This window comes from Trichoplusia ni, chromosome 5 (genome assembly GCF_003590095.1).
Source record: "Trichoplusia ni isolate ovarian cell line Hi5 chromosome 5, tn1, whole genome shotgun sequence".
Taxonomy (NCBI): domain Eukaryota; kingdom Metazoa; phylum Arthropoda; class Insecta; order Lepidoptera; family Noctuidae; genus Trichoplusia; species Trichoplusia ni.
The window spans coordinates 15,734,932-15,747,051 of record NC_039482.1 but is presented as its reverse complement, the minus strand read 5'-3'; the positions used below and the strand labels follow the sequence as shown (position 1 = coordinate 15,747,051).

At 35.3% G+C, this 12,120-nt stretch overlaps 3 protein-coding genes across 3 annotated transcripts; all 3 read right to left on the bottom strand.

Annotated features, from left to right (window-relative positions):
* Window positions 1-164: 164 nt before the first annotated feature.
* Window positions 165-4,426, bottom strand: LOC113493726. The gene is made up of 7 exons (XM_026871720.1): window positions 3,587-4,426; window positions 3,354-3,504; window positions 2,982-3,270; window positions 2,763-2,857; window positions 2,557-2,620; window positions 1,898-2,044; window positions 165-1,528 (listed from the first exon to the last, which is right to left on the bottom strand). The coding sequence occupies exons 1-7, from the start codon at window positions 4,224-4,226 to the stop codon at window positions 182-184; spliced, it is 2,733 nt and encodes a 910-aa protein (XP_026727521.1). The 5' UTR covers window positions 4,227-4,426; the 3' UTR covers window positions 165-181.
* A 1,393-nt stretch (window positions 4,427-5,819) lies between these two features.
* LOC113494067 lies at window positions 5,820-9,144 on the bottom strand. The gene is made up of 5 exons (XM_026872204.1): window positions 8,836-9,144; window positions 8,561-8,649; window positions 8,325-8,388; window positions 8,040-8,180; window positions 5,820-7,390 (listed from the first exon to the last, which is right to left on the bottom strand). The coding sequence occupies exons 1-5, from the start codon at window positions 9,142-9,144 to the stop codon at window positions 5,858-5,860; spliced, it is 2,136 nt and encodes a 711-aa protein (XP_026728005.1). The 3' UTR covers window positions 5,820-5,857.
* Window positions 9,145-9,387: 243 nt separating this feature from the next.
* Window positions 9,388-10,705, bottom strand: LOC113493725. The gene is made up of 2 exons (XM_026871719.1): window positions 9,873-10,705; window positions 9,388-9,625 (listed from the first exon to the last, which is right to left on the bottom strand). The coding sequence occupies exons 1-2, from the start codon at window positions 10,447-10,449 to the stop codon at window positions 9,441-9,443; spliced, it is 762 nt and encodes a 253-aa protein (XP_026727520.1). The 5' UTR covers window positions 10,450-10,705; the 3' UTR covers window positions 9,388-9,440.
* Between the last annotated feature and the right edge of the window lie 1,415 nt (window positions 10,706-12,120).

Below are 12,120 nucleotides of genomic sequence, written 5' to 3'. Positions count from 1 at the left end.
CATTCAGATCAGCAGATTGATCAGAGCCCATTTGTTGCATAAAGTAAACAAAAAACTTTTTAAATGATTTATTGAAATTTAAATTGAATTTAACTTGATTTTTTGTTGAGTAGCTGTAATACTTTACTCAAACATTTTTTTTTAATTGTTAAACTTTGCTTGGATTACTACACAACAGCTTCTAAGCTTGTTTTAGTTTTTCTTTTCTAACAAGATCTAATAACTTTTGATAAATATCTTCCACATCGAGTGTATCCTTGCTATTGTGTTTGTCGGGTGTTGCCTCATCTTGATTCACTTGAATACTCAACGCTTTGTACTCATCTTCAGAATCATCATCACTATCATATTCTTCATCATTACCAAGTTCTTCTCCACCGATATTGCTTTCAACGGGTTCTTCCTCGTTTGTTTGTTCTCTGTATAAATCTTGACGTTTATGAGTAATTTTAAATCTAGCAGGTCCAATTTCCTTTTTCTTTAGTGTTGCATTATGTTTATTTTTCATGTTATTTAAATACAGGAAAGTTAGCACTGATTCATCCATATTCATAACTTTTGCGATCTCTTTAATGGTCGCTTGATCTAATTTCGGTGACATGACTGATTCTTCTTGATATTTATCCAGTTTTCTTTTTTCTTCTGCTTCCTTCATTGCTTCTTGATTACGAAGTACATCTATCATGTTTTCTTTTGAACCTTCTTGAGAATCTTCTTGCGAAGTGGATATAATGCTTTCAATAGATTTAGATTGCAAAATATTTTGTACGTCAAGATGGTCAATGAGACTTACAATGACTTCTTCAACTTTTTTATCATCTTCATCAGAAGATATTCTATGATGTGATTTATGCGGTTTTAAAGTTTTGGATGTTTTGTATGCATTTGTTGATTTAGGTTCTTTAGTTGTTTTAGATGGTTTAGGAGGTTTAGGAGGTTTGGGAAGTTTAGGATGATAAAACTTAGTTTCTTCTTTAGGTTGTTTATGGGATTTCAGTAACGCGTCCTGCATGTCGTCTAACTCTCCCAAATTAAATTGTTTCATATCCATTACAGTTACCTGTTTACTCTCTTCATAAGTGTCAACATCATCTATCGTTGTTTGCTTATTCTTTTTCATTATTTTGTTTATGCGCTCTATTGGTTTTCTCTTGAGCTGTTTGGCAGGTTTTCTTGCTGATGAAAATTCTGTAGCAGATTCAGAATTTTCATTTTGTTTTTCGTCGTCATTTTTATTTAATACCTCGTCAAGATAATCCTCAACTTGATGACTTTCAAACATGGTCGAAAGAAAGTTCTTAAACATGTCATCTGTTCTAAGTTCTCTATGAAGGTGAGGAGGTAAAGTAGGTATAACCTCATTATTATAGTCTAGAAGCACTGGCACTCCAGTTGTTGCTTGATTTTCAAGGCCCACGGGCACAATCTTACTTGTAGTTAATTCGTAATCATTACCAATTGGTAAAACAAATGTACGTGGTAGGAAAGGTCCTCTGGTCGTAGTTCCAAGTTTGAGTTTTGGTATAACCTGCGAAATACACAAGTACATTGTTTGTCACTACTTGTTCGTGAACGGGATTGTATCACATCATCTCTCTTAAATTACTAGAAGAATATTGTTCTCAGGGACAGTCAAAGGATTAAAGATTTCTTACTGAAACTTTTAGTTTTTGAACTTCTTGTAGATGGTTTAAGCTAGTTCAAGTGCTTGGTGTAACAACATTCAGTATTAGAAGATAGGACGATATGTATGACTACAAGTCGAATTCAAAAGTTCCAACAATTACATTCAAAATTAACGTTTAAGACAAATATATTCCAATATCTGAGGGTTATGATCCCTTAATAGCATTTTAGCGATATTTATATTATTTTATGTTTAAACTAAGTTAATTACCATTTCTAGTATATTTTCGATCCAGTCGGTGTAAAAGCCTAACTTGGTGAACACGGTAGGAGCATCGGGTGCACCGCAACTTGGCGATCCGAAGCTGACGACTCCATAGAGGATCCCGTCTACAACACCGGGGCCACCAGAGTCACGCTGTTGATGGACAGATAAATATTAAATATCTGCAATCACTACGGGAATTAGTGATAACGGTATTTGTCGGAGACGACAAGACTGATGGGAAGGACAAAGAACATATTGGGCGGATCTCTTATAATACGTGACAACTTCAGGAAGGAACTATATTTGCTTTCTAAATTTAGTAATAAGGTGCTAAGACTGTGACAGAAGGTAGTATAGTCGGATTTCAAGAATAACCGACACTTTCTCTATACGGTTGTCTTGTAGTGGGAGGCCATTGTAGTTTTGTGTGTTGCTGCTTCAAGAGATGATAATATCTATGCACGAATGGATTTCTATCTATCCAGGGTGATTTCTTCCCAACGCGGAGTATAATAAGGCTCCGCTGACAAACGATTAGAGAAAACATCGCAAGGATATCTAGATTTTAGATATTGTGAGCAAAACAATAGGAACCCTGTGCCCAGGAGAGGGATATATAAGGATGTTACACATAGTTAGTATTTAGTGCTTTTTTATCTTACGTTACACGCTCCGCCTCCTTTTGAGAAAAATCCCGCGCAGAAATGTCTCTCCGTGACGAATTCCCTTAAAATGTAAATGACACTGAAAATCTTTATTGAATTTTTTGTCTTCAAGCAATAACCATCATAGAAACTTATAGGATTTCATGTAAAGGATCTCGTGTGCTTATGTGAAGTCAGAGAGTAAGAGAGTAAAAACGTCTTACTTGGAGTATATCTCTTGGCATTCTTCCAGTGGATAATAGTCTAAAATAGAGTGGGACAACTGATTGTACCACGGATTTCTTACTAAGTTGCTCGACTGAAATGTTTACAAGTATAACTTAGATCACACAATTGTTGTATATGATAACATAATAAATTCCTAAATTGGAATGTTCACAAAATGCTCACGTTGCTTGTGTTCATATTATCATAAGACTTACATCTTTAGAACCCCAACCAACTATAAGTATTCCGTCAGTGTTTGTTGCTAAGGGCAAAGGAGATCTGTCGAAATCAATCTTCTTAATTTTATCTATTTTCCATGAAAATCTTAGTATTCTCGTGAGGCGTATGATAGCGAGATTGTGTCGTAAGTTTTTAGGATTATAATTAGGGTGAAAGTAGATTTCGCCAATTGGGATATTCTCATCCCCAGCCTCGTAGAAATTAGAACCGACTTGCACTGACAGGAACGCGGGGTTCTCACGATAAAAACGGTTGTTCCAGGCTCTGAAAGGAACAAATTACTCATATTTATGTTCCACAAGAAGTCCATAATGCCATTACTGATATTAGATATGACGTTGACTAACAATTGTAAACAAGACGACGAGGTGATGACCAGATCAGATTTAATGATGGATCCACCACATCGGAACTTTTTGAAGAACTGGATGGCGGCCATGAACGGGAACTTTGTAATCTTAGACTTATGACCCTGATAGATGCGCCGACCACTGGGTTCTACAAAATATGAATTACAGGTTAACACAGAAATCACTGTAAGTACATTTCAAATTGAGTGTGAAGTATTGTATGTACTCACGCCAATATTCAATATCATCGAGTAGGACTTGCTTCGTTTCATTATCTGCGCTGCGTCTAGTTGCATTTCCTGAAGCTAACAGCTCGCTTAACGTGTCATTGTCGTTATAACTGTTCGTGACATTTTCATAAAAGTGTTCACTTGCTCTTAAATGTTGCAGTACGTCTTTATTTACATCAAAAATAGTAACATTATTATTAAGGCCATATATTTCTTTTAAAAATTCAATATTTTCCAGAAACGCTGCGATAAGCGTTGTTACGTAAACCTCGTCAGTGGCTTCATCACTTTTATTATCTTCATTTAATACTTCATTTAATTTCGTAATAAAAATATCAATGCTGTTATCGGCTTTGGTTAGTTTTGTTAGTCTCGCAATTTCCTTCAGATTGAGGTGATCTTGCAAAGTTATAGAAATAAAGAAGTTATGAATAACTGAGTATTGTTTTACCTTCCCTTTGTGGAGGTCGAAGTTGTACTTTAGAGAGGAGAATAAGCCGTTGATTGTGCTCCGTAACACAGCCTCAGTCGACAATATGTAGGGAACCTCAGCGTCCGGCGGCGTCTCGGTAAGACTTTTAATTTGAACGAGAGTGTTGAACAATGTGAAGTAGAAGACACAGCTCGTCGCAGGAAACATGTGAAGCTATATATCTTCTGTGACAAAGAATTGTACTTTGAAAATAAATATAATTATAATGTATTTTACTTTATGTAGTACCAAAATGTGTTTGTTATTAAACTAGTTGCTCAATGTAATGAAGTATTTTATTGGAGTTACTTTTATATCCCGATTTTTATTTTATTGTTATGTGTATTCTTATCATTTCAATAAATGGCTGTTATTGCTTTTAGAATTGAATTGCAACATATTTTTTATCGTTTTTTTTATCTTGAGAAATTGGAAATTTTGAAAACATAAAATTTAAAGATTTTCATAAAGATTAACAGCTTATTAATGATGCGACAAACCTACGTTGGCAAAAGCTAAACAAGTCATTATTTCCGTTCAATTAGGACAAATGGAATGGCAAGTTACTAAGGTCAGAATCTTGGGTTAGGTTTTTTAAATACTTAGATTGGAATTCTCTCCAAAACATTTCAAGAAATTAATAAAAAAAACTGTCAATTACTAATTACTTATTATCTATTGTAATTAGTAAAGTTGTTAAGGGTTAAACAAAACACTAATTAAATTCAAACTTTTATTGTATACTTAAGTCAATCCATGATTATAATTAAAGTTGTAATAATTGTAATGAAATTATCTAAAATTGTCGTGGCCTTGATCCCTGTGGCGGTAGCTAAACATCATCATAGGACTCTTCTTGAGACCAGATTAAAATTGGATCATAAATCTTCTTTTTTTCTTGAATCCAAAAAATCTATAAAAGGTCTTCATTCTTCACTAGATGCAATCAATTCTTATGGAAGACAGGAAGTTACAGCAGACATTATAAGTACTAACAATGCACCATGTTTGGCCTCAGGCAACACAGTGAGAAGTAAAATGTTTAGGAATATATAAAGTATTCGATGTCGACGATAAAACAGTCATAAAAAAGCATAAGCTCACTGATGAATAATGAAAAACAAAGATAAAATACACGTGTTATAACTATTAACCAGTACTTTAGCGACCCCGTTTCGTAATTTTCTATTTTATTGCAAATATGTATATCTTGGTATAACATATTTCGCAAATGGTTATGAAATATAATAGCTCGTATAGTTTTAGGTGGAAGACGTATTCGATTTACAATCTCTGGCTTGACATTTCAGTTTTAATGGTTGCTAGTCGATTTATGTAAATACCAACTTTTTAGGACACGACGAACATGTCTATGATTGCCCTAAGTAGGTATGCCCTAGATTAATTTATTAATAGCTAAAATTGGATTAAGACAATCGCAATCTGCGGTTGCAAAAAGAATGTTCCTCAACATTACAAAGCAAAGCTTGTATAATATAGACAAAGACACCTGATAAAAAAACTTACATATTTCTAAATACATATATCACGTAGATAAATTACACCCAGACATGGAATAAATTATTTTTCTGGGTAGGAATCGAACCCACAACTTCCAGAAAAGCAGTCAGAGCCACTAGACCAACAGCAGTCAGTACATTATTTATCTTCTGTTCTCCGTATTCATAAGTGTCAGTTTTATCACGCTCATTTTTGTTACTTACTTTCACAGTAATTCGGTGCAGCCAATTATTAAAAAAATTTGTCTATTTGAAACAAAGAATATATAACTCTATACTTTAAACTTTATTACTTTTATTTGAAAATACATCCATCTTAAAGAAAGCCTGCCAAAGTTCTTTACCTTCTGTCGAATCTAGCTCTGTCTCTACAGCATGTAAATTAGGTGATTCCTCATTTGTTTCAAGATCTGAATCCCTCAAATTTTTCCTTTTTATCTGTTCCCCATTAACTGTCATGCCAAATGTACGATAGTGGATATCCAACTGTGTCGCCTTAAAGCGCGGCTCCGATGTGTAGGCGTACTCTTCGGAAACCAGTTCCTCATCATTTTCTATACTGTACGTTGCTTTTGCTTTCAGTTTGTAACGTTTACTTTTTACTTTTACCGTGTTCTTCTTACTTTTAACTCGATTATATTCTTCTTCTTCTGTACTTGATGCCGTTGTCTCATCTTCTATATCGTAATCGTACTTGTTACCTGCTTTGCCGTAATCATACGTATCATTTATTTTATTTTCAGGTAATTTAAAATTTTTAACAGTAACTACTTTACTATTTTGACTTTTTGACACTATATTCTCAATATTGTAGTTATCGTTATCGCTTTCATAAACAACTATGCTATTCAAAATTTTATTATTTTTATTACTTCTATTGTCGTAATCTTTATTACTTCCAACAGGAAATAGATTATAGTTGAAAGTATTTGCTATTTTATGAAAACCTTTATCAACTAAATTGTAGAACAGGCTCTGTAAATCATCTTTTTTCTCAATCTTCTCTGGTTTTGTTCTATCGTCAGATGTGCTTTCGGTATAATCATAAAAATGTCCACTCTTGAGTGCAGCTTTTGTAGTTTTTGGGTAATAAATTTTTGGTTTGTGTTTGCTCACGACCGTGTGTGGTGTGGTAGCTTTTGTTTTTTTTTGGTGATGATGTTTATGCTTACCTTTAGTCGTGCGTGACTTGGTGGTATACTTCGTTATTTTATGGTGTTTATGTTTATGTTTAGAGGCAGTCGTGTGCAATTTGGCTTCATTTTTTTTTGTTTTATGATGATGGTGCTTTTTATTTTTTTTAGTACTGCTAGTAGTTTGCCGTTCATTTGAAGAAGCCTCATAGTTGTCAATGTATTCAGAGTCATCAACTTTCCTTAACACCTTCTGTGTTGGTGTTGTATGTGCTTGAGTCATTCTTGCTGTAGGTTTTGATGTTGTTAATTTCTCTGTAACGTATTCTTTTTGAAAATCGTAATGCAGCTCAGGGATGGGGTAAATACTTTTGTTAACTAGAACATGTTGCCCAATATCCGTAACTTCTTCACTTTTAAAGATTTCATTAAAGTCATCGTAAAAGTCTTTGTACAGTAATTCATCGACCATTTCGGAATTAGATTTAACTAAACCAGTCAACGTTTCTTTGACAACGTTGACTTCCTCAGGGTATTCGGTTTGAGTTGTGACTTTCGTTCGCGAAGATTTGATACTTTCGTAGATCTTTTCTACCAGGTTCTGATCATGGACTATATGTCTGCGAGCAATAGGGCTTGTCCAAGTCATTGCTTGTGTTCTTCTCTCTGGTTTTGATTTCTGTAAGCGTTCAAAGAAGATAAGGACGAAACGAAAGCACAGAGGTATGTTTTTTGGAGAATATTTGGGGCACTCAATTTCTTGATCTTGTTATTCGCAGCTTGCCAGTGGTCTATTAGTTGTGGCTGCTGAGAAGGTGACAAGGTGAGTAGGTGTACTTTTCTGCTGAATCCAAGAGCACTATTATAGTTTAAATTGAACAGTTTCTATTTCTCTGGGGAGCACAGTTTAGTGCTCTGTTCCGGATCCAAATAATTCTCTTATAATAGAAGGATAGCCTATTGCCGTATATTGAGCATGATCTTCAATCTGCTACTGCTTGTCTTGCCGATGTCGCTACAAAGTGTAATTTAAGTGCTTTATTATAGTTTTCCTTTTCGAAAACCTTACTTTTCTGGCTCAAGAGTTATTACTATACCATGACATAGTTACAAGATTTGAGGCCAAAAAGCGAGGCCAAGCACTTAAAATATTGAGGAAGTCCCTATATCTTTGCGACCGCAAAAAGTGGTAATAGAAGTTTTCAGTTAGAAACTAACGAACTGTGGGTTTGAAGTTAGGCCAAGCTCATTTTGGTATGGTCAACTTATGAGGGTATTATTACATCTTAACATTACACAAAAAATATTGTTAAATGATAGATAATTACCAAGACTTTGTCTATCCAGTCCTCGTAGTACCCTATTTTGGTGAAGACTGTCGGAGCATCAGAGGATCCACACACGGGGGCTCCAAAGCTAACTACTCCCATTAATCTTGGCCCGACCACTCCAGGGCCGCCCACATCACCCTGTGAAGTGAATATACATTTACAAGAATTCTAAAGCGACAGCTGTTGGCCCCCAAAAGTTGAAGGTAGTCGTGTGGATGTTTTCTCGTTGCGGTACCACTCCGTAAAGAGTATTAGGACTAGCTAGAAAATATGCTGACTCACATTACACGCTCCTCCGCGTTTCTCCGTCTTGCCCGCGCAGAAGTTTTCCGTATTCACGTAGTTTCTGTAGAAAAATAATTGTTATAGAACTATTATTTTTAGTAAAGACTTATTAAACGGCAAGGTTTTGTGGGCTACTTGTGGTATATATATTCTTCAGTTTCATGATAAAGGTTGTTTAGTAATTGTGATGTAAGATGGAGAGAACTTCAATCTAGTTAGAGCATCAAACTTACTCTGAATACAAGTCCTTGCAAGTCTCCCACTTGAACGGGTCTAGCAAATCCAAGCTCAGCTTCTGATCGACGAGGACTATTTGATCTTCCTATAAAATAGAAATCACCTGATCAACTTCTTGTGTGTTTGCGAGTGTTGTTAGAGGGAGTCAAAACAGTGTATTGCGATGTCACGATTTTGTAGAAATCTTAGATTATGAAATCATAGTCCATCGTCAAAAAAAACGGGAAGCTATTAACTTAATATAGACGAATAACAATATAGATTTCTTTACCGAAGTGGAACCCCATCCTAGTATCAGAACTCCTTCTTCATCTGGAGCCAAGGCCTGATGAGCGGTATCGTACAAAATCCTGCGGATTCGGGGCTGTTGCTTCGAGAATCGAATCCTCTTCTCTAGCCTTATGAGCACCAGGTTGTTTTTGAGGATATTTGCATCAAAGTCCGGATGGAAGTGCAGTTCCTGCACGGGAATAGTTTCGCCGTCGCTGGAAGTGTAGTCACTGCCGAGACGTACGTATATGGATTTCGGGTTCAGCGAGCTGTGATTTCCGTAGCTACTGCAGAGAAATTGGAATATCATTTTTTTTTCAGTATTTTGTGTGTAAGACTAAAATAAATTCTTCAAACATGAACTAATTAGAATAGGTACTTCAACAAATACAGTGTTTAACCATGAAACTGCTCCTGACATAAATTATTTCTTTTGTAGATGATGCAGAGAAGTAACTGAATTGCGGTCAAGATGGCATCATTCAGTTAAGTCGAAGATGATTAGAAACCATGACATAAATAACATAGATGCGACTGGGAGCGAGATCAAAGAAACTCCTAGCAGTGGATTATCCAAGGCTGGTGAGGATATCTTAGTTAGTATAGTTACTCCTGCAAACACGTAGCCGCCGTAATGATGATGTCTCTGCTGATGATGCTGCCGGCGCAGGCGAACTCTCCCATGACGTGGATGCTCACTATGAAGGGAAACTGTTTCACCGTGGTCTTCACACCGTTGAACACTCTTCGTGTCTTAGTATTTAAGTGTACCTTGATGTGGCGAGGTGGCTCTGTAGAAATATTTGTATTTTATGATATCAAGGTAATATGGTTTTTAGTAAGATTTTAAATGTTTATGATTTGCAAAGGAGTCTTTAGTACTTATTAGCTTTTTTCGTTCCTTATGCAAGACAATGTTATATTTTTCTTAAATTATATTGTACGAGTAATGAATTCTGCTTTGTCAGTTTCTTTGTTTACATAAATACACCTGACACATATTTACTATATCATATTACAAATTTAAGAATGACTTACTCCAAACTTTCAGATTCCTTCTAAATGAGACTGGTCTTCTCTTCTTCTTCGAAGGCTCCCTCAAATCATTCACCGTTACATTATTAACTTCGCCCAAAAAATCGATCACGAAGTCTGCGAGCTGCTCGCTTTGGTTACGCTCCGTGCCATTCTTGCCACTTATCACTTTATGTCTCTCGTGATTATGTTTGTGCTTTTTCCCTTTTATTTGTTCGTACACATCTATTTTATTTTCCCTTAATATTTGTTCTACAGCGTTGTCTAGTCTTACTCTATCTTCTGTTCGGTTAATGTTATTCACTTGAGATGCGTTTTGTATTTCGTGGAGTGTTTCTGTATTTTTCTCTACTATGTTACTCAGGTCATGATGCATTGTTAATAATTTCTTTATGTTAGATTCTTTAGTGAAGTTGTCGAAGAGATTGATGGAATCGAATATATCTTCCATGTAAGTATGTATGTCTTCGTTGATTTTGTGGAAAAAGTCTTTGGCGTCAATACCTTTTCTAAGGTTTCTACAATGATGTTTAGCAACAGTCATCGCAGCTAAGAACATAATTACTGTTGCTGCCTTCATTGTCTTATTATATAATTATTTATTTAAGAGGGTTTTAGATATATTTAACTTTGTAACGCACTATAATAGATATTAAATAAAAGTGGTATGGTCTTTGTCATAAAAAGGTAACGAAATTGAATTGAAAATTTATATTAAGAAATGTTTTGAAATGTAATAAATCGATTGTAATAAAATTGAGAATTAATGCAATCTTAAAGTTAGTTTTTCTTTGGTCGTAAACTGAATTTACATTAGTATTGCGCAAAATAAAGTTATTGTTGGCTGGAAATTGTTTTTATTTTATTTATAAGAATATAGTTACATATCGCCGAAAAAGCAAGATTAAGAGTACTTTATTCATTTGATACATCGGTATCCACAAAATTCCCTGCGGTCGGTTCCGGTATAAGGAGCATATCATTATGTTACTAAATCCTACGCTTGAAATATTAATTCAAGCAACTTTTGGACCTATGTTTCCACATTGTCCTCTCCCGATCGTAACCATTTGTAAGCTCTTTGTAAACTACTAATAAATGATGGTCAAAGGCCTCCCACAAGTTGTTCCAAAAAACCCATTCCTCCACCTTCCGCAACTAGTCGAACCCAAAAGCTTTTTTTTAATGCGTAGCTCACTAATTTATTGATTCCTTCTGTCGCGGAGGGTTCCGATACTTTCAGCCACATGCATACAGCGCGCAAAGTGGCTATACCACTCGGCTATCCTATTCGATCTATAAAGTTTACGCAAGAAAATAGAACCCTCATCGCTGCTTTGGAATATGAGCCCTTTGTTTTCGGGCTAGTAATCGACATATGATCAAGTTGGATCTGTTAACCGGTAAAAATCGATCTCTACCATATTTAATGTTCATTAAGGTTCACTCTTGTTATTCCTGGTAGTCAAATTTATTAAATACTCGCTTTCCCGGCAAATTTCGTATCGCTTAAGAGTCGATAATAGCCTTGCAAACCAAAATACCAGAATAGATTAGTAATGCCAATCGCGTCATTTTTGCAAGATCGAAACCACCTTCACAACATCCAGCTGCTACTGTGACTTCTTCTGCCCGCTTTACTGGTATCCTTATGTACTGCTTCCTCATGATACATGCTCTCCTGCTCATCCACCCTCATGTACTTTCTCTCCTTTATTATTATTATTTTCTCTCCTGCCTACTCTGATGAACTAGTACTATCTGCTTTCCTGGTACTTATCTTACCATCATATTTTTCAGCTACAGTTTTTTTTTAATATATCATAAACTTAGCGGGCCGTTAAAAGCGGGTATTAAAGGGGAATCGCATCTCCGCAAGATCGACATCTCAAATTCACCCTGTACACTACCTGCTCTCCTGGTACCATCCTCATTTCGAAATTTACTACTTTTGTTAGAAAACTTATGGGAGAAAGAAAAGGGCTATTTTTAAGGTTTTCCCGGCAATTATTTGAATACTTCTCACCGTTTAAACCTTCTCTGGATTTCTTCCAATATTTCCAGACTAAAATTAAGCTGTTCTCGAGTTTTAAAAAGACTAACGAACAACAATTCTGGAAAATTTAAACCTATAAAGCAATAACTCAATAATATTTTGGAAAACATAAACACAACAAAGCAATAATTATTATCGCTGATAAAATGAAATGACATTAAATTTGTTTGACAGAACTAACGTCAAATTGGCTTT

Excerpts from the sequence above, each read along its gene's own strand:
- LOC113493726 (XM_026871720.1), bottom strand. The coding sequence starts at position 4,226 with ATGTTTCCTGCGACGAGCTGTGTCTTCTACTTCACATTGTTCAACACT. Across the intron at positions 3,505-3,586 it reads CGATGATATTGAATATTGGC|AACCCAGTGGTCGGCGCATC; the intron begins GTGAGTACATAC and ends CATATTTTGTAG. Across the intron at positions 2,621-2,762 it reads TGCCAAGAGATATACTCCAA|GGAATTCGTCACGGAGAGAC; the intron begins GTAAGACGTTTT and ends TTACATTTTAAG.
- LOC113494067 (XM_026872204.1), bottom strand. The coding sequence starts at position 9,144 with ATGATATTCCAATTTCTCTGCAGTAGCTACGGAAATCACAGCTCGCTG. Across the intron at positions 8,389-8,560 it reads TGCAAGGACTTGTATTCAGA|AAACTACGTGAATACGGAAA; the intron begins GTAAGTTTGATG and ends ATTTTTCTACAG. Across the intron at positions 8,181-8,324 it reads AACGCGGAGGAGCGTGTAAT|GGTGATGTGGGCGGCCCTGG; the intron begins GTGAGTCAGCAT and ends TTCACTTCACAG.
- LOC113493725 (XM_026871719.1), bottom strand. The coding sequence starts at position 10,449 with ATGAAGGCAGCAACAGTAATTATGTTCTTAGCTGCGATGACTGTTGCT. Across the intron at positions 9,626-9,872 it reads AAGGAATCTGAAAGTTTGGA|AGCCACCTCGCCACATCAAG; the intron begins GTAAGTCATTCT and ends ATATTTCTACAG.